This window comes from Lepidochelys kempii, chromosome 1 (genome assembly GCF_965140265.1).
Source record: "Lepidochelys kempii isolate rLepKem1 chromosome 1, rLepKem1.hap2, whole genome shotgun sequence".
NCBI lineage: Eukaryota > Metazoa > Chordata > Testudines > Cheloniidae > Lepidochelys > Lepidochelys kempii.
The window spans coordinates 160,067,815-160,090,191 of NC_133256.1; the positions used below are offsets into that span (position 1 = coordinate 160,067,815).

Genomic DNA, 22,377 nt, shown 5'->3' on the forward strand with positions numbered 1-22,377 from the left:
CTTTGCGTGGATGGCCCCTGCCTTCTGTGGGACAGGAGACCTGTGGAAGGCTCTCTGAGGTGTTGGGACAGCCTAAAGAGGGAGTGTGGACTATGTGAGTCTGCAGCAGGAATTAGGTGGGCCTGGTTTTGGAGGGGGAAGGGTGAGCTGGGAGCAGAGCGAGTAATGCAGCCTGGGGATCTGTAAACATTGGGATGGAACCCAATGGTTCATGCCATAGAATGTAGGGAAGAGAAACCCCCTGCTTCCCAGCACATGGGATGTTCTGACAGAAAGCTCTGCAAGGAGATTCTCAGAATTCTACTCTCGTGAGACTTTCCCTCCCATGCAAATAGCCAGGGGAGGGAATAATCCAGGCTCTTATTAAATTAATCAAACCAAGCACTATACAGATATTTCCATAATACAGTTGGTTTTATTTTTTCCCTCTGGTAAATGAAAGATAGGTGGTTGTTTTTTCAAATCATAGAATGCTACAAGGAGATGGGTTTATAATCAAAATTACATACATTATATTTCATTTGTCATCTCTTGCATTTACACACAATATAGGTATTTTATGTCACAAATAAATATTTCCTTGAATAATGAAGAATAAAAATTGTACTTCATATATTTATTTATGGACTCAATTCTGCTTCCATCAGAATCTATGAATGGCAAAACTCCCACTGGCTTCAATGAGAGCAGGAATGGGCTCTAAATCTCCCCCATAAAATCATCTTGATTTTAAATGTTCCTAAATAAAGGGAATAGTCCCAGTTCCAAAAGCCTATGGAGAAATTTTTTCAAAACAAACATTTAGCAGAACTTAAGAATTGAATTAGCTCAGTACCTAACAAAACACTAAGAGCTCTGCTAACTGTTCTTGGTTAGTATTGTTACGATTGTAGCCTTTTTGGGGCTTTTGTAAATTCCAGGTGTAACCAAGTATATTTACAAAGGGTAAAAATAACATGCAGCTGTGAAGAAAAACATCTCAGGTTTCAGTTCAAGCCTGCAGTTCACAATGAATCACTGCAAAGCTGCACCATTTGTACTTGGGCACACTTTCTGAAGGCAACTTTCCATTGCCCTCAGTCCCCTGATGATTCAGAAATAAAGCAGACTTACAAAATGTCCTAAAAAAAACCTTTTAAAGACAATCCCTCTCTTGTTGTTCTGTGTAGTAAAAATATTTTCTTCTGGTGGCTGCCCTGCTTATGTTTTCAGGTCTACTCTTCATATTATGAAAGTCAATTTAATTTGCTGAATTAGGTCTGGTTCAGTAAAGCAGTAAAGAATGTGCTTAACTTTAAGGACTTGGGTAGTCCCTTTAGCTTTGTTGGTACTTGCTGGAAGTTAAGCCTGGGTTTAAATGCTTTTCTGAATGGGGGCTTCGGTCATTTATCCAGTAGAGTAAGGGACCAAACTCTTGACCATCTGCTTCTGGATTTTAATGAAATATGCTAACTTAAATTGTGATCTTCCCCCCCACCCCCCACTCTGTTTATAGTCAGATCAGAGAACCACCCGAGCAGTCCTGTCAGTCTGCCAAAAGCCTTTTGCTACTACTTGATCTTTCACATCATTTATTGTTTAGTGTTTACAATAGTTTTTTAAGGCATGATTGCCTTTGGAAATGGTGCAGGCTAAAACTGATGTATTTTATAGATAGAACAATCTGCTTAAATCCCTTTGCATTCCAAGTTCTTTTTATAGAAAAAGAAAATTAAGTAACTTTGCAAATTAGACCAGAGGATGTGGCTTGTAGTCTGTTTCACAAAACCATTGAAAATAATCTCATCATACAAAAAAATCAATGAACAGGCCAAACTGCCCTCACTGACATCCATGTAATGCCATTGACTTCAATAGGGTCGCAGCGATGACTAAGGGCAGAATTTGGCCTGTGTTTCTGATTATAAATGTAGTTAAGTGTGCAATCTCATTTATACACAGGTGCCATTTCTATTTGTTATCGGTAAACAGAAAAAGCCAACATTTCAGCCACAAAAAGATTTTCTAAGAAACTTTCTCACAACATGTAACTATGTCTGGGATTTTTTTTTTTTTTTGGTCTGTTTGCCTCTGTGTAGTAGAAATAAGGTTTAACAGGCTGCAGTAATTAATTCAATTTATATTTTGAGGTGTGCATGGGGGAGAAATTTACTCTCTTAAAAAATGCCCAAGTATTCTGACTGTGTATGGGCGGTGGTAAAATCCACCATCACCCAACCTGAGGCCTGGGTGAGGAGCTGCTGTGAACCTCCAACATCCACACACATAGCTGTTATTCAGGCCCATGGCCTGGCATAGTGGTTGCGGGAACCTAGCACTCTACTGCATGGCATGTGCATCTATCAAAAAATAGGAGGTTCAGCTAAAGCAATGTCCTCTATCTAAGGCTCAGATTATTGCGCTGTTTCTCTATTAAATAAGAAACAGCTACAGAATTCACCCAAGATCTACTGAAATCACATTCTGGGATCTGGAAGACAATATGTTCCAATGGATACAAAATGGGACTGGAAGTCAGGAGGACTGGAGGAGTTTTCCTGGCATTATATAACCTTGGGCAAGTCACTTTAGCCAAAATTTTCAAAAGTGTATCTCATTATGGGAAACCGCAATCTGAGACATGTATGTGAGGGCCTGATTTTCAGAGATGCAAGAACCCACAATAGCAATTGACCTCAACTGGATATGTGGGTACTCAGCATCTTGGAAAATCAAATGCCATATTCAAGTACTGCACAAATGCAATTTAATATAAAATAAAAATGGAAACACCAATAACTTGTGGACACTTTGAAAATTTGGGCTATAACTTCTTTCTACCTCCTCTCCTCTTGTATAAATCATTCTTGGTTAAATTCTGTCAAATTTATGGTGGAAAATGCTATATAATTGCTAGGTATTATTGAAATGCACACATGAGATTATTATAAAGTACATATAGATAACCTATATTAATAGTTTGGTTGTGAAATTTAGACATAGGGTAAAATATCTGCCACAAAAGTTGCTTTGAGAAGTGTGTTGAATGCCTAATCTGTGCTTTTTATGGCCTAATTTCCTGTCCAGGACCAGCCTAAAAGAGCTCCAAACTGAATGGAACAAAAGTAGCAAAAGCAAAAGCCTTATCTCAAGAAGTTTCTCTCTTGCTGAATTGTATGCTGTAGACTGTATATTGTAATGACATAGCCACAGCACAGTAATGGCAAAACAATAGGTCCACCAAGCATTAAATTAGTTCAGCACAAAACTTTTTTTCATACCCACTGAAACAATTTGGCGATACTGGCTCCAGTTCAGCAAGGAACTTAAGCACATGCCTAACATTGCCTTCAGTGGGACTATTTATGAGCCCGGTGGTTTTAGAAATTTTTGTATTGGTGACCATTTCACATAGCACACCTCTGAGTATGACCCCCCCATCCTTCTACATTAAAAATGAGGAGGGGTAATTTAATTTAATTGAATGGGGGCTGTGGACCATCAACCGCACAGAACTGACCACTCGCAATCCCCACATAACCATCTTGTGACCCCCTGAGAGGTCATGACCCTCCGTTTGAGAACCCCTGAGCGAAAAGTGAGGCATGTGCTTAAGCAACTTGCTGAATTGGGACCTCATAGTTGGACTTTTATTTAGATATTAATTGATATTTGAAAATTAAAAATATCAGCATTTTTTAAATGAATCCTTAATTGAAAATTATACTTTCATATAACGGTACACATTAAGATAATCTTTAGGAACTATCCCATTTAACTCATTCTCCTACATATGGTGTATAGACTCTGGGCCAAATTGTGGGTCCTCTTCCAACTTTTGTCCCCATACAAATGCAAAGTAGAGGTGTGAAAGCGTGCATAATCTGGTCATGTGTGATCTTCTGCATTGACACCCATGCAAATTGCTTGTACCAGGAGCATAAATAATCCAAATTGGGGAGGGCACACAGTATCCATGGCTAGATTGAAGGGACCATGCTAAAATACATGGACCATATCACAGGACCACTTTGCCCTATCCTGAAATGGACCCCCATGATTTAATACACGGAGGACACTGTAGGTTCTGTGGAATGTAAACTGATCGGGTTTCGGAGAAGCCAGGATTGAGGTGCAACTATATTTATGGGGTTAAAATGTCCAGGAAAAGAAAATCTTTTAAGAGTGTAATTTTCATGTAAACAGAATGTCTCTCTAATCAACCTGACCTGCTGCCTATTACATACATCCACAGCACAGATGCATTATTGCAATAGCAGAATTAAATGAATGCTTAAGATATTAGTACTGTATAACTTTAAAAAACCCACCCTCTTTACATTTAAAGATATTCCCCTGTGGTTATGCTCTTTCTTTTGATTTTTTGAAGCAATATTTGTCTATATGATGAAACACATTGAAGACATTAAATTAAGGGTCAAATATGCCTGTGTCTGGCGGGAAGAAAATTGTGATGCCATTAAAAGGCCATTAAGGAACCCCCTATGGAACGTTAAACTCTAAAGGCTCTATTCAGAAAGCAAAGCCAAAAGTAAAAAGGTGTCTGGTTGCAGATCCTCTGCAGACGTCCACTGCTTGACTACAGTACCATGGAGACTGTGTTAGGCAGGAGCTGAAAGTCTTTCCCAGTCATGCATGTGGTATTTTGAATCATGGCTTTGGCAAAAGCCCCTTTTATATGGGCATACATAGAAGTGTCTGCATTGCACTACATGATATACATCTAATGGCACTGAGCACATACCTAGTGAAACAATGGCAACCATGGAGGTAGAAAGTTCTCCAAAGCTGAGTAATAACTCTGGCTTTAAGTATATCTGTGTATTTTGCCATGTTCTCTATATCTTATATTTAGAGAGAGAAGCAAGGTCACTGCCTGTAACAGTCCAGTCTAAATCCTCAGGCCTCACCTCTTAAAATAAATTAATTACTGGCCATAGTATGTTTGCAAATATAGGGCCAGATCCTCAGCTGGTGTAAACTGGTGTAGTTTCATTTAAGTCAATCATATTTTCAGAGCAAAATCAATTAATGGACCAGAAGCGGGGTCTTCCCAGATGACTGCTCAGCCCTTACAATAAAGTCTCTCTCTCTCATATGCAATTCGAATACTAATAAAAATATTAGTGACGGTGTTATAATAATGTAGGCAAATTCTGATTGTTTTTCTAGGAATTCCCCTGATGACTGCAGTGTGGCAAAAGGAGGGAAGATGGTCAGTGGCTCAGACAATGTCGGGATGAACTATGGAAGCTATATGGAAGAGAAACATGTTCCACCACCAAACATGACAACTAATGAACGAAGAGTGATTGTTCCAGCAGGTTAGAAGCTTTAAAAGACCCCCCACACACGCTTTTAAGTAGCAAAATCTGTTACTGATATTACTAGGAAATCTGTTAACCTGATAAGATTGAAAGATTACCCAAGTTTTTTTTTTATTAAACTAGATATGCTACATGTAAAAGACAAAGACAGTCTGATAAGAGAGATTAGGAAGAAAGACTACTAAACTCCCAGAATTGTTATGAAGAATGAGTTGAGAAATATAACAATAAAGCCACCTCATCAGCCAATGCTGCCGGCATTTTGGAGGTTTCAGATGCCTCCTGCCTGGGGTGCTTTCCCTAGCAGCCCCTTGCTCTCTCCCAACCATAGAGGCTACAACTGTCACTGATTCTTGTGCAGAGTACACAAGAGGAAGAAATGTTCCTTGCACAATTCCGCCCCCCTGCAAGTGACAGAGGCAGTCCGGTCCTAAGCATAATAAAAAGAGGCCCACTTTGCGAAATTAAACAATGTATAAGAATCCATTTGTCTAGATTATTCTCTGTGTTTGAGCAGTGTAATAAATTTTAATAAGCAAACTAACAACTCCCTGCAAGACAATGGCATGGCTGTTACATTCAGTAGCTGGTAGCAACCTTTATTATGGAATTCAAAAGGTAATTGGACAGGGAGGCATTCACTACTTTGTGCCCTGTCTTCTTTGGGTACCTCAAGTGCTGGGAATATGCTTCATATTACAGAATGATCAGCATGCACACGCCCAAACTCAAAACAACAGACAATCATGTTACAATGTAAATATATACACAGGACATCTGCATCACGTAGACAGAAGAGTATAATTTGCTATTAGTTATTGATCTGCAGAAATGACTTTGTATGAAACATTCCTGCTGCTACCACATTGCATAATGTTTTTACAGTTATTCAGTTGCTAAGGTCTGCAAGAGTACTAGCTGTGGCTAATTTTGCAAGCTGTAATTACATCAGTTATTTGTCAAGCAACATACACACACACACACATATATATACACACACACATTGCACAATCCTCCACATGTATTTAGACAGGGCTTTTTCTGAACTGTAGCAGAGATTCTTTCTGTGATAAAGTCTTCTGCAAAATTGGAAACAAGCAGCACTGAACATGATAGCATTCATATGTAACTTTGCAAAATGAACACTTCTCTCAATGGTAGCTCTTGACTTTCTGATCTTTTAATTACCATAGGCTTGTAAAGGTGATAAAGATGTCTTTCCTTTTAGCATCTCCCTTGAGATGAATCTAAATGTGAGCTAGGGAGCAAGATGATCATAGTTACAGCCAGTTATTTTGTAAGCTGTACAAAAAATACTTGGGTGAAGCTCATCTGTCAGACAGCTAGAGGTGTTTTCATTTCTCTTCCACAAGTGCAGTGTACACGATGATGTGGCAAAGCTTAGGAAAATCAGAACACAGGATTTATAACTCACAGTTAAGCTAATGACAAGAGTTCAGAACTCCTATTCAAATTCATCACCAAAAATAAGAAGCATTTCAAAAATTTGTACATATAATAAAATGGTTGGCGAACCTCTGAAGGGTTTGGATGTTCACTTCAATTTAAACTGAATTTAACTGATGGACTTCTTGTGTTATCCCAGTCAGGACTGGGCAACTACTGATCCTCTCATCATGAACACTAGTTCTAGCTCCCCACACCACCCACGCACCCTTTCCTCCCTCAGTAACCAGACCCACTATCCATGAAGATCATCAAGGTCCCTCAGACTATCATCCATGCCCACTAGGCTGTGGGCTGCCTCACACTTCCCAGTAATCAGATCATTCTGTCTCGGGCTGCTTCAAAATATAGGAAGAGTCTCTGAAGTTCCTGAGAGCTAAGGGCTTCAGACCTTCAAAGGCTTAAAATGGATGTAGCCTAACTAAACGGGAAGCCCAGGATGCATGGAAGTTGAAGTGAGCAGGTGCACGTAGTCTGAAAGACTTTGAGGAGCACCATAGACCTTTGAAAATGGTTTTGGGGAGCAGAATGGGTTAAGACTGATTAGGAGAGGAAGGGAGGTTTTGAGGTTAAGACACTTACTGCACAGGCATACAGAAGATCAAAGTTCAATTCCCAGCTCTACCATGGGATTAATGTGTGACCTTGGGCAAGTCACATAATCTCTTTCTTCTCAGTTCCCAATCTTTGGGAATAATGTTTTTTTTATGATCTTTTGTCTGTTTAAATATAAGATCTTCAAGGCAAGAGCTGTCTCTTACTATCTGTACGTAGAGTGCATGGCTTGATGGGACCTAATATTGGTAGAGGCCTCTAGACACTATTATTATACAAATAAATAACGAGGAGAGAGGTCAAGGACTACGTGCATAGGATTCTGTGGGATGGTAATGGAAGGAGGGAATTCAGAGGGAAGAGTGGTGGTAGAGTTGGAGTTAGGGGTTAGAACTGTGTAAGTAACTGATTTTTTTTGTTCAGTGGATGAAATGAAAAATTGGAGGAAAAAATCATTTCGTGGCAACTCAAACCAAAAGTTTTAGAAAATTTTGGGGGAATCAAAAAAGTTGAAAGAATTTAATTCTGGTTCATACTAAATATTTTGTTCACCCCAAAGCAACATGTTTTTTCTTTATCTTGATTTTTTAAACTTTTTAAAATTATATAGATCTAATTAAAGTAACAGTCAAAATAAGAAGTTTCTCAAATCACAAAGTCAAAGTGTTTCAATATTTTGACTTTTTGGGGGAATTTTATTTTTTGAGGGTTTTTTTCAACTGAAGCAATTTGGCGAATTCAACACAAATTTGCAAAATGTTTCAGTAAACATGCATTTGCAGTTTTTGGTGAAACAACTTTTGTCCACAAATTTTGCTCAGCTCTTAAAAAAAAAAAAAAAGGAGGGGGCAGGTCAGGAGAGGAATGGGCAAAGATTTGGAGGAATGGGCAAAGATTTGGACCAGTTCATTTTTTCCCCACAGCCAGATTTGTCAGTATCTGATATAATTAACAAAAACTAGTGCAAGACAGGTTTCAGAATAGCAGCCGTGTTAGTCTGTATCCACAAAAATAAAAGGAGTACTTGTGGCACCTTAGAGACTAACAAATTTATTAGACCATAAGCGTTCATGAGCTACACTCTCTAAAGTGCAAGACAGGATCTGGTTATTAGCATACAGCAGTACATCACAACATTCTAGGACAGGGCCAGATTAATGAGATTGCAGGCCCAGGGCTAATGTTTTTCTGAAGCCCTGTTTTCGTGAACCCTGTATTTTAATGAAAACAAAAGTGTACCCAGCTTCTGGCAATCAACAAGTCATGTATATTACTGAATAAACATGAAAAGAAAATTGAAGACAATGAACAGGTTACATACTGCCTGGATAAACATAAAAATAGAAAACTTTAAGCGTCAAATGAATTGCTGTAGGTTTAAACTGGCATCTTGTGAGCTTTACGTGATTCAAATTCAGTTTTGAATCCTCAAATGACAGTAAATTAAGTAAATCCCATTCAGCTGGCATGATTGCAAGAGCATTAAATTTTGTTTCTACCATAGCTCACCAAAGACAACTTTTCATTCAGACAAAGCTTAGAGAACAATTACTCTGCTTCACAGCTGGCAATGGGTACATTCAAATACAGTCTCAATGCAATGAAAATATTCGGGAAGACATTACTCAGATCTTTGTCATGAAAAAATTTGCTGATTTCAAGAGCACTCTTATCCTGCATGTCACAATATCTTATAAATGCTGAAAATGGATACATTTTGGAAAAAGCTCAGGCTCTAGATCATTCGAGTAAGGGTTGAGCAACCAGTGAGTGCATGTTTTCTTCTCCTCTTCTCTTTGTATTTTTAAGGTTAGGAAAAGAATGCTCTATCTAACTGAATCTATGCTAACTTATTAAATAACAGGCCAAATTCTAAAGTCCTTACTCAGTCTTTCCTTAGAAAAAACTGTTCTTGACTTCACTGAGCATTTTGCTTGAGTAAGCAGTATGAACTTCACCAGAAACCTTTGAAAATGATAGTTACTGGCTTCTGTCCTGCAACAGGTGCTGCAAATACAAACACCTGTACCCAGTGGTCCTCTGCATATGGACAGGGGTTCACATCACTATGTGAACAATAGTGTAGGATAATGATGAGGCATAACAGGTGAAGATCAGTGATGTGGGAGGACAAGTTAACAGTAAAATAAGTATGTAATAAATAATAAACAGCAGTCCCACCTCACCACCGTACTTTGGACAGTCATTTTTTCTCAGGTCTTCTTTCCCCCTAATAGGCCAAATTAATTTTTTGTATAACTACACTGAAGTTAGTGCATCATGGATTATCATCATCCAGTTTGACAATAATGTACTTTGTTAATTTAGTATTGGTCCCAATGGTGGCGTGCCCCAGGGGTCGGTCTTGGGGCCAGTTTTGTTTAACATCTTCATTAATGATCTGGATGATGAGATGGATTACACCCTCAGCAAGTTCGCAGATGACACTAAACTGGGTGGCGGGGGGAGAGGCAGATACACTGGAGGGTAGGGATAGGATACAGAGGGACCTAGACAAATTGGAGGATTGGGCCAAAAGACATCTGATGAGGTTCAACAAGGACAAGTGCAGAGTCATGCACTTAGGATGGAAGAATCCCATGCACTGCTACAGGCTGTGGACCAACTGGCTAAGCGGCAGTTCTGCAGAAAAGGACCTGGGGATTACAGTGGATGAGAAACTGGATATCAGTCAACAGTGTGCCCTTGTTGCCAAGAAGGCTAACGGCATATTGGGCTCCATTAATAGGAGCATTGCCAGCAGATCGAGGGAAGTAATTATTTCCCTTTATTTGGCACTGGTGAGGCCACATCTGGAGTATTGCATCCAGTTTTGAGCCCCCAACTACAGAAAGGATGTGGACAAATTGGAGAGAGTCCAGCAGAGGGCAACGGAAATTATTAGGGGGCTGGGGCACATGACTTATGAGGAGAGACTGAGCGAACTGGGCTTATTTATTCTGCAGAAGAGAAAAGTGAGGGGTGATTTGATAGCAGCTTTCAACCATCTGAATGGGGGTTCCAAAGAGGATGGAGCTAGGCTGTACTCAATGGTGGCAGATGACATAACAAGGAGCAATGGTCTCAAGTTGCAGTGGGGGAGGTCTAGGTTGGATATTAGGAAACACTATTTCACTAGGAGGGTGGTAAAGCACTGGAATGGGTTACCTAGGGAGGTGGTAAAACCTCCATCCTTAGAGGTTTTTAAGGCCCAGCTTGACAAAACCCTGGCTGGGATGATTTAGTTGGAGTTGGTCCTGCTTTGAGCAGGGGATTGGACTAGATGACCTCCTGAGGTCTCTTCCAACCCTAATCTTCTATGATTCTAATTTTATGCTTTGTGAAACCATTCAGATCCTACGTTATGGAGTACAGACCATGTACGTCAGTGGTTGGAATGGGCTGTGAAGGAATATGGTCTTCCAGACGTTGACATCTTGTTGTTCCAGAACATTGATGGGAAGGAACTGTGTAAAATGACCAAAGATGACTTCCAGAGACTCACCCCAAGCTATAATGCAGATATCCTCCTCTCACATCTACACTACCTCAGAGAGAGTAAGACAATTTCCATTCTTTATGATGGTTAGAACAAATCTATCAACAGCATTTCCAGTTGTAGTACCTTTTCAATTTGGGATTTCAAATCTCCCTATCTCGAATATTACTGCTTCCGAAAATATTATGTAGGGCCTGATCCAAAGCTTATTTAAGTTGATGGAAAGACATCCATTGACTGGAGTGGGCCTTAGATCAGGCTCATTGTGACTACTTTCAGAAATTATCTTAAGAATATCTCCAAATGTCCATATTAGGCAAAAATTAATTTGAAACCCAACCTATTCATCCACAATACTGTAGGAAGAAAATCAAAGGGACTTTTGGTGATGATGTTTTTTCTGGTCACGTACTCTTCTTTCCATTTTAGGTTTGAGAACCCTAAATGAGAGTAAAAACATTGATTTATAAAGAAAATTCCAGGCATGATTCTATGAACATGTATCATCTGTTCTACTCTGCATAGGTGTATGTAGCTCTCATTTAAATTAATAGGAGTTATGTACATTCATGGAGAAGAGAACAGAATCTCCTAAATCTGAAACCAAAGGATTTGTAGCAGATGACTAACATTCTAAGGGGGAAGAAGGGAACAGTGAATTACTGATTTGAAGGCTGTAGTTTTGGCATAATTTGCATAATTTAAAACATTAAAATTAGTGAATATTGTTTTAAAAACAAACAAACATTGCAACACCAGTGTGGTGCAGTCTTTTACATACACACACACACACACACACAATCAGACTGAAATATTATGTATTAATAATATTATTTAAATGAATACCCTAGTTTAAGCTTTAACACACACACACCTCCCCCACAAATAGCAGAACTAAACTGATTGTTACTAGACTTGCTTTAAAACAATCCTATCGGGGGAAAAATGTCTTTAGAAGATAATTCTCAATTTTTTTTCATTTTGGTGTTGCTTTTTGTTTTGTTTTGTAGCTCCTCTTCCACATTTGACTTCAGATGATGTTGATAAGGCCTTACAAAACTCTCCACGGTTAATGCATGCTAGAAACACAGGTAATGCTGGCATCGCTCCCATTCCTATAGGTCATCTTCTAAAAACACAGGATTCCTGTTTGAGTTGCATGCTAAAAAATGGAAATGGTAAATCACCAGGGAGACAGTGTATTCTCCCCTGATATTTGTCTAAGATTCATATTAGCAATTATGGGAGTTTTCTACACACACACTGAACAGAGGCGAGATCATTTAGGACCAGATTCTACAATTGGATCCCTGTGTGGAATTTAACTCTTGTACCCACAGAGGCGCAAGGGTCCACCCACATGCAACAAACTGCACTTAGTCTCTAAGGCTCTGATCCTATCCTATCAGATCCACACAGGTGGATCCTTTTGCCTGCATGGAGCCCCACTAAAGTCAATGGAGCACTGTACTGGCTCAGAAGTCCACCTGTACAGATCAGCTTGCAGTGTTGGTGCCTAAGTCTGGTTTATTTCTCCCATGCAGTATATTGTATCACATATTTAAATTAGGGTTACCATACGTCTGTATTTTCCCGGACATGTCCTGCTTTTTGGTTCTTAAATTGTCGTCCGGGAGGAATTTTTAAATATCTAAAAACATCCGGGATTTTGCCATTATTATTTTTTCCCAAAGAAGAGTTGATCATTCAAGAAAGAGAGTGAATGTTGATCATTTGAGAAAGAGAGTGAATGTTGATCACTCGAGAGAGTGCCCGCTTTTTCCCCCTAGCTCCCAGTGCTTTCGCCGCAACACAGCTGTTTCGCGCAGCTGGGAGGGAGTGGGGTGGAGGGGGAACGCGGTGCACTCAGGGCCGGGGCGGGGATTTGGGGAAGGGGTCCAATGGAGCAGGGAGGGGGTGGAGTTGAGGCGGGGACTTTGGGGAAGGGGTTGGAATGGGGGCGGGAAGGGGTGGAGTTGGGGCAGGGCTGGGGGAGGCGCAAGCAAACACCCCCCCCACACGCACCCTGTGGAGTGTCCTCTTTTTTGAATGTTCAAATATGGTAACCCTATTTAAATACTATTTTATCACAAAAAGAACTGGATAAGCAGGGATTTTACTTTTCCCCATTTTAGAAGACAATACTGACTATTTTGCTGATGGAGTATTTCCAGTTTTAATTTTTTAATTTAGATTGTACCAATAATAAAATGAAACATGCTAAATTAAAAAGGGTGTTATAACCTCACAAAATGTAAAAGATGTGTGGGATTTTTTTTAAAGCAAAAATCCCTTTTTACCATGCTAGGCCATTATCCTCTACTACTACTATGCTTGGGCCTTTTGAAAGTCATGGGGTAGGGAGAAAATGTATTTTATGGACTGCTTTCCGTCCCCAGGTTTTCATGCTGCTTCCCTGAGTCTTGTTCTGTGCTGAAGTCCTACTAAGTGCTGATTCTTCTCTCTGTACAATGCTTTATAGATACGCACATAACCCTCCATCACATACATTGTCTATAATATGGGGCTTCTCACCAAGTCTCAGCAAAGTTTGATCTTATTTAAAATTAAAAAAAAAAAGTTACTACTTACCCTCCTATGAGCCACCCTGGACAAGTAGGAGATGAATATGAAACGCTCCTTAAAAGTATTTCTTCTGCAAAATTCTATGATGTTACAAAATTTCACTCAAAATATTTATGAAAAAAATCAGTGGAAGTTTTGTTTTGTTCTAGCAGTTGCATAACAGAGGGTGACATGGAATGCTATATATTATAATTTGATTAAATACAAGTTTTGAACATCACGTTATCATGCCTGAGGGTATTAGTTACCTACAGTGACCAGAAATAACAACTATTTAAGAAATGGAAAAGCTAATATCAAAAAAGAATGTGAAATATTCTGCAAATTTTCTTTCACTGTCATAATTAGCACTGTTTCCCTGCAAACTTACAGCATAGTTACTCAAACATTAAATGCTCTTTGCTAAGATCAAATGTTTCATATCCAATATATCCTCTATCGAGGGCTGCTAGGTTTGATCCAAAGTCCATTCAAGTCAGTGGGAGCCTCTCCATTCACTTCAATGGACTTTGGAACAGCCCTTAAATTTCATTTTAAAAGTAGATGGATTTGAGGGTCTTTTCCATCTCTATAAGTCACAATCCTAATTTAGCAGTGAACTTCCCCGCACAGTTATCCAGTAGTTTCTCAATGAATCCCTGTTACCTTTTCCTGTGTAATTGCAATGGTGTTGAGATTTCTTAGTTTCTCTGCCCAAAACAAAATAATCTGCATTTACTTCACTGGGATTATTGATACACTGCAGCTACATAGACGGCATTTATGTCCGCAATATCATACAGTATGAAAGAAAAAGAAATAATATTTGTTCGGTTTGGTTCTGTTTGTATAAAAATGTGGGATGGGAACTTCAAAGGAGCCTGAGGGGATTAGTGTCCAACTTCTTTTAAAAGTCACATAATCCCCTTAGATTTCTTTCAGATTTCCAACCATGATAACTATAAATCTGTTAGCATGGTTAGAGCTATTTAAATTCCTGAAATAGTCAGACATCGTTTTCTGCATCAAACTGGTTATTTTTACAATGTTTCACTATACACCAAGAATTAATTCTCTGGGAGACTGATCCAAAGCCTATGGAAGTAAATGAAGAGAGTCCTATTTACTTCCATGGGCTTTGGATCAGGCCCTAGGTTATCTGCTGAAAATATGCACAGGTTAGGGAGATGTACACACTAAATAAAGATAAGGCAAAATAAATTGCACTTCACAACAGCTATGAAACCTGCTGAAATCTGGGGCCAGTTTTTCTAAATTTAAAAAAATATGGACTTAATTCTCTTCTTACTTACCTTGGTTTACACTGGGGTATCTCCACTAATTTGAATGGATTTACACTGATGTAAAGGAGACTAGAATCAGGCCCTATAAACCTCACTCCTGGGTGACAAAACATTTATTCATATGCTTCATTCAAATACATTGACTGGCTGAGTTACCAGTGACAGCACTGACTGTGGAAAAAACAGTCCTTATGTGTTTTGTCTCCACTTTTTCCTGCAGGAGGTGCAGCTTTTATTTTCCCAAATACTTCAGTTTATCCAGAAGTGACACAAAGAATTACAACCAGGCCAGGTATGAATGATGATCTTACTATGTGATGCAATCTTGCTCACTCTCACTATCCCTCTCTCTTTCTCTTTCAGAGACTCCTATAAAATAGCACAGTATATAAATGTTGAATATATATCTATAGGTATATATGGTCCCCTGTGTGGGATGAAGTGGGATGGAAGAGCAGCTTAATGAGTCTGTTTTTCCATAGCCATCTGTTTTTGAGGCAGTGTGGCCTAGTGGATCGAGCAGTGGGCTGGGACTCAGGAGACCTAGGTTCTATTCCCAGCACTTTCCATTGGCCTGCTGAGTGATCTTGGACAAGTCACTTCACCTGTCTGTGCCTCAGTTTTCCCATCTGTAAAATGCGGATAATGATACTGAGCTCCTTTGTAAAGTGCTTTGAGATCTACTGGAGTAAGTGCTATGTAAGAGTGTGGTATTAGTATTATTATTTGTTTCTTCTCTCTCTGTTTACTGTTTATTTTTGAGACAAAATAACTAGATGCAAGGGTATAAAAGCATAAAAACAAACAACAAGAGATTCTTTAAGTATATCAGAAGTGGTAAGCCAATGACAGGTTATGTGGGTCCGCTAGATCACCAGGGATAAAGGGAACAATGAAGGAAGAAAAGAACAATGCTGAGAAGCTAGAGGATTTCTTCACCTCTGAGGATGTTGGGAAGATACCTAGCCTGGACCTTTGCTTTTCCAATAATGAAGAGGACGTACTAGCAGGGATTGAGGCAACAGAAGAAAGTGATTAAAAAGCAATACGTCACCAGGTTCAGGTGGTATATATCCAGGAGTACTGAAGAGACTTAAAATTGAAGTGACTGAGCTGCTAGTAAAGATATGCAATCTCTCACTAAAACAGCTAGTACACCAGAGGATTGCAGGATAGCAAATGGTGTATGTATATCTTAAAAATGCTCTAGATAGTAATCCAGGAAATTAATCACCACTACATCTTGCACTGGTTGAAATGACAGTTTAAAATTTGAACAACAACTGGTTCTTCTATATCTAATACTTTATTGATATGTTCAATAAGTCTAATAAAACAGCAAGGCATGATTTTCCTTGCAGAAATTGTGCCAATTAGACCCTATTATATTATGATCTTCTAGGTTTTTCTAGAAGGTTTTTCCTAGAAGTTCATAATATAATAGGGTCTAACCGGCACAATTTCTGCAAGGAAAATCATGCCTCGCTGTTCTATTAGACTTCTTTGAACATATCAATAAAGTATTAGACATTGAAGAACCAGTTGACATAATTTATTTAGACTTTCAAAAGGACTTTGACAAAGCGCATCAGAAGAGGTTACTAAAGAAATTGAGTAGTAATGGGATGAGTGGCAAAATATTGTCATGGATCAAAAACTGGCTAAGACGTAATACTAAAAATAGGAACAAATAATCAACTCTTATCGTGACAAGAGGTTAACAGTAGGCACCTCACAGTACAGTTAGGATGACTGATGTTTAATGATCTGGAAAGGATGGTGACAAAATCTGTGACAAAAGTGAAGAAGCAAAATTTGCAAATGGCACAAAATTATTTAGATTAGTTAAATCCAGAGAGAACTGTGAGGAACTTCAGTGGGAATTAACCAAGCTAAGTGAATGGGCAATACAATGGCTGATGAAAGTGAATGTTGATAAATGCAATATAATGCAAATTGGAGGGGAAAATTTGAACTATTCCTATACCTTACTGAGTTATAAATTAACCTTATTAATTCAGGAAAAGGGACCTGGGCATCACTATGGACTGCTCAATGGAGACCTCTGCTCAGTGTACAACTGCTGTCAAAAAAACTAACAAAATGTTAAGCTGCATAAGGAACAGGGTGGAGAATGATATGGAAAAGATTATTGTGCCACTATATAAATCAACAGTGCAGCCTCATTTGGAATGTTGTGTTCAGTACTCGTCACCCCATCTTCAGAATTATATTTGCAGAATTAGAGGGCATTCAGAGAGAAGTGATGAGAATGATTAAAACCCTGGAAAAGCTCTCCTCTGAGCAATTGGAAAATCAGGGATTTTTTACCTTAGATAAGAGATGACCAATGAGAGGTACATGATAAAATTATTACAAAATAATGAGAGGCTTAGAAAAGGTCGATTGGGAAAACTTCTATTTTCCGTGTGTCTCAATACAAGAATGAGAGGACATTCAATGAAATCAAGAGGAAGCAAATTCAAAACTGATAAAAGGAAATACTTTTTCACACAACACATAAGTAGACTTTGGACCTCATTGTCATGGGATGTTGTTGAAGTGCAGAGCTTAGCAAGATCCAAAGAGAGATTGGACATTTATATGCATAACAAGAATATTCAGTTGGAGTAGTAATTACCAACACAAATTTATATCAGATATGAAACCTGATCCTTCAGAGCTCTCAATAATCTCTAACTAATCCTATCTCTCGGAGGAAGATTACCCCAAATCTGCTTACTGTGTGGAGTCTTCAATCTTCCTCTGAATAGTTGGAAACAGGATAGCAGACTAGATGGAACACAGGACTTTTCCAGTATGGCAATTCCTATGTACCTATCCTTAGCACATACTCCTCTGGATGGTTCATTCATCTTTTTTTTTTAATACAGAAGAATCAAATATAATTTCCTTACATAAAATTAAAGTACTTTCTTATATATGTATTGCCTTTCTATCTCTATTTTTATTAGTTATTTGTTGTTCATTCTGTGAATCAAGAATTTTGATAAAGGTATGTTTAAAATATGATCAAATACATTAATATGATCCCTGAAACAACACATACAAGAGTTGTACAATAAAATTTTATTATGCCCACTGTCATGTGACCCCCTCCTCCCATGATACACCTCAGGGTTTGGTCAGAAGGGAAACCACATTGCTTCTAGCCAGGGTGTCCAGGAGAGAACTAAAGCTCCCATGAGGCTATGCAACACCAAAGGGAGATGCAGTATAATGTTGAACTGATTCAAAATGAAATGTTTTGGGTCAGTTCAACCAACCAAAATATTTCAGTCTGGGTCCAGCTGACCTAAAATGTAAGATTTAATTTTGATTTTCCCAACAGAAAATAAAAACAATTAAGTAAAATCTAGGTACAAGGGTTCCTGGGTACAGGTGTTTTCTTAGTTTCTTAGTTTTCTTTCAGCAGAAAATTCCTGATAACAGTAGTTTTCAGACAAGGTCCAAATCTCAACTAGAATTGACACAGCCTAACTTTTACAGGGAAGCTATTCCATAACTAAATGCTCTTTTGCTAATAACAGGAGTAGCTATGATTGTCCTTGAGGCAGTCATTGATTACAAGTAAAAGGAAAAAGAGGCATAGAGGATGCTAAAGTAAAAATGCATTAGCCAAACATTGGGAAGCAATTCCAGAGAAGCAATTCCAGAGAGTGAATCAAAATTAAACAATTACCATTGTTAAATGAATATAATGGATAATAGGAAGTGAGTGAAGTTCCTGAAGAATTAGAAAGGCAAAGTCATATTTCTTCAGCTGTCCTGACAATAGAATACCAGGAATTTTTTGCAAGTTAAAAGTGATACACTGTAGTAGCTCAGGAAGGACTAATATGGGATTACCTAAATGTCTCATCAAATGAGAGTGAATTACAAGATCTGTTCTAGATAAGGACATATTGTACCAATTTCTCATGAGTAAAAACAGACCTGCTTATCTATGATAGCAATATGTTTAACAAAATACAAATCATTGTCCAAATAAACTCCCAGATCCTGAACTAAGAATGAAGTCTTAATTTTGATGCTGTTTCAAGTAGGGCTGAGAGCTGGATCTTTCCTTTAAAAGAGGGCGTAGTCACACAACCGTATGATGATGTGTTTTGCCTCTTGACTCAAGAGTTTTCTCACAGTACTAAATTTATACTTCTTAATGAATTTCAGGTATGTGGTATTTTAAAAATAAAATCCTAACAACTAGCACTAGTATGCAAATGCACAAGTGCCATGCAACTGCCCTTAATATACAGTTGCACAAGAGTTTATAATCTGAGCCCCCCTTCCCATCCCTCTCAAAAAAAACAAATGAAGAATGGGAAGGAGTGCAGACTGGCTGGTGACAGGCACATATCTCATCAGTATCAGTATCATCAGTTGTTCTTTTCTACCTTTGTGGGAGAGTGAAGGGTTAGGAAAAATTGGAATTACCGACTTGTGCACCTGACATCACCCTTTCTCCCCTTTGCTTGTATATTGTGTCCTACTCCTCCTCCCTTTGGGCTAGATTCTTGGCCCAGCTCAAGATGTTGCACACACTGGTCACAACCCCCAAGCTGGGAATACCACAGCCTGGAAGGGTTTTCATCAGGTGCAGCGTAGCCAGCTTGTGCACCTCCTACCATGCACTCTGACAGTCCTCAGCTGGCTTATGATCCATTGTGGACCATAGCCACCTAGTGCTTGTTTAGAGTAGCCCCCAGGCTGTTCTAATTTTCATCCAGAGTTGGGCAGAGGATCGGGATCAGCTCCTTGACAGCACCCCCTCTGTTTCTGCTGTGTGCAGTAGAAGCTGCACACAGCACACAATTTGACCCTTCGTCTGTCTTCGTTTTCCTTTTAGATGGTAAGTTCTCCAGTGAGAAGACTATCTCTAACTATATGCTTTAATGGTACTGAGCACAACTGGATCCCAATTTGATTGGGGCTTCTGGGTGCGACTATACTATAATAAATAATTATAATAGTACCGTTAACAGTTACTCAGATCAGGGATAAATACCTATACAGTTAGCGCTATTTTGTCCAATTCTCCATGTTTCCACAAGAGAAGAATGTGGTATAAAAGTAGAAAAATCAAGGATAAAAAGGCACAGTTACTTAAAATATAATACAGAACAAAAAGTGTGTATTCCAGCAAAAACGAAATTTTGAGAGTGTAAGATTCCATCAGACCACAGTGATGGCAATGCCAGTTATACACGCAAGCCAAACAGACTAAATAAATTAAAGGCAATTTGGTTGTGAATTACACATTACACTTTGTTTCCATTCCATTCTCTCTCCAGTAGTGTCTGAAAATGGGCAGATATACAAAAGCCACACTCAGTCAAACTGCCTTCTCAACTGGGTTCACAACTTCCTACCTGATTTCATTTTTAAAGACTGTCAAACAACCTTTCTAAAAGAAAGCTAAGACACTATTAAGAATCTACCATCCATTCAAAGGAGTCTATGCTTCTCCCTTAATACAGCACTGATTTGGCAACAGGTGTATTTTATTCCCTTTCTTGAGATCTCAAAGGAGGCCCAAAATTAGTATATTGTGTATATTATAGCTACTGGAGCAGTGCAAAAAGAGGCTCCACACGGCCCAGACTAAGGTTGAAATTAAAGAAAGGGGAGGATGAGGGACCACTCCCTTCATCCCCAAGCTAGCTAATGAGTGGCTGGACACTCCGGTGTCCCCTCACTGTGTGTTCTCCACCCCCGTTCAACTGGGGCTGTCCCAATCACTGCCGGCTCATTGTTTCCCACCCTCTGAAGCGGTTGGGTGGCATTGCACTCTGAGGGTTACAGACACATGAGCTATCATTGTCATGTTAACTTGTAGGATGTTTCAGTTTCTTTTAGCAACTATTTGAAATTGTTTTTATGGGAATGGCAATGAGGAATGCTGAAGTATAAGCCATCAGCTAACTGTTAGCCAGAAAGAGGTGGGTTTTGTGAATGGTTCTGAAAAAGGAGAGTGAGAGAGGCTGTATCAAGTGTAAGAATAAAAGAAGGAGCCATAGGTGGGAGAACAAAAGGCAAATGAAAGCAGCGGAGTTAACAGAGTAAAGAGCGCATGCAAAGTGAAAAGTAGCAGACAAGGGCAGAGATGTAGGGTATAGCAGAGGTACAGGATATTTAGTACAGCCTCACTGGGTTCAAAGGATATCAGGACTAGTGATTGCCTCAGCTACAGAGCAAATCCTTCCAAATGCTCTGTGATTAATAAGAATAAATAATTTATTTATTAAAAAGTTACATAACATTAAATAAAAGAAAATGAAGTTTATCAAAAGTCTTAGTAGTAACTTAGTGGAACATCATAATAACAAAACTAGTGCTATACTGTCCCCACTAATATCCCCACTGGATGGGACCATATGTAGCTCTCAAGCCTTCCACATCTCGAGGAGTGACAGCAGCAGACTAACAAGGCAGTAAAAAGACCAAAGTCCATTTTCTTAAAACAAAGAATGGTAGAAGAGACTTTCATCTGACGCACTGTGATGGGAGATCTTACCCAAGTAACTAACACTTACTCCTGCCTCCAACCTCCATGGATCCTTGAACCCACTCCAGTCAGCCAGGCTCTAGTGTGAGCTGTCAAAGTGCCTACTCAGTCCCCCCGCCTACATCCCAGTGGAATTGTGTTGGTGGGGGGGATGATACGGGGAGATTAAAGGCAAGAGCAGAGTTGTGGAGATGCTTGAACGTGAGGACAATAAATTTGAATGTGAGGTGGAAGGAGACAAGAAGCCAGAGAAGAGACATTACCACAGCAGTGGGGTGAAGATTTTTTTTGCAGTGGTGTGTTGGGTAGACTGCAGAGGAGAAAGGAAAGAGGCAGGTAGTTAGGGAGGCCAGGGTGCAGCTGTCAGGGTGAGAGATGACTAAAAGGACCAGGGGCTTGGCAATGGGGATCCTTCTCATTTCAGTAACCTTCCCAGGTCCAGTGATTTAGCCACTAAGAATGTGTCACACTTTATGCCGTATATATTTGAGACAGTTTATTTATCTCTACAGATTTGTCATATGAACAAGCCAGAAGGTCAGCATGGACAAGTCATAGTCACCCTGCTCCTCAATCAAAAGGTAAGCACCTGCTTACTTTCCAGCATGGGGGCCCAATTCATGTCAGGTGTATCTCCTCTGGAAATGGAATTCAAACTTGAGCACCTATGTTATGCCACAGAATTTGCATTTGGGTATTCAAACTATTATTTGGTGTCTGAAACTGGTACTTGGATATCAAAGGACTGGTCTGAGAATTAAAATAAGGATTTGGGTGTTTTAAACTTAGGCACCCAAATTTGAAAATCTGCCTACAATAGGCCTATTTTTGATATTGCTCACTCAAAGGAAGAAAAGTAACAAGAGTTTGGATCAATGTAAAATCCTTAGTTCTACCAATAAATCAAACAGAGATATAGAGCAGAAGCACTGTAGACTCTGCAGAAAAAAATAGGTTAATACTTACTGAGTGGTTGAAATGTTTCAAAAGTGATTTGAGTATTCCTTCTAAAGTTTGTTCTTTAAGGTTTTGGGTCCTATTTTCTCTTCTATGACTGCATGCAGAGAGGAGTCGTGGGTGGGAGGACCTTTGCCTCTGTGGTATGGTCCCCTTCCCTTTCTACTGCAAGAAAGC

At 39.2% G+C, this 22,377-nt stretch overlaps 1 protein-coding gene across 10 annotated transcripts in view; it reads left to right on the forward strand.

Annotated features, from left to right (window-relative positions):
* Nucleotides 1-22,377, forward strand: part of ERG (ETS transcription factor ERG) — a 204,860-nt gene that overhangs the window by 170,181 nt on the left and 12,302 nt on the right. For 9 of the 10 annotated variants that reach the window (XM_073360723.1, XM_073360761.1, XM_073360708.1 and 6 more), the window contains 5 exons: nt 5,173-5,324; nt 10,704-10,907; nt 11,859-11,939; nt 14,938-15,009; nt 21,756-21,824. In XM_073360723.1, the coding sequence (XP_073216824.1) occupies nt 5,173-5,324; nt 10,704-10,907; nt 11,859-11,939; nt 14,938-15,009; nt 21,756-21,824 (578 nt within the window). The remainder of the gene's footprint in view (nt 1-5,172; nt 5,325-10,703; nt 10,908-11,858; nt 11,940-14,937; nt 15,010-21,755; nt 21,825-22,377) is intronic. The other variant, XM_073360714.1, reaches the window with a different exon arrangement.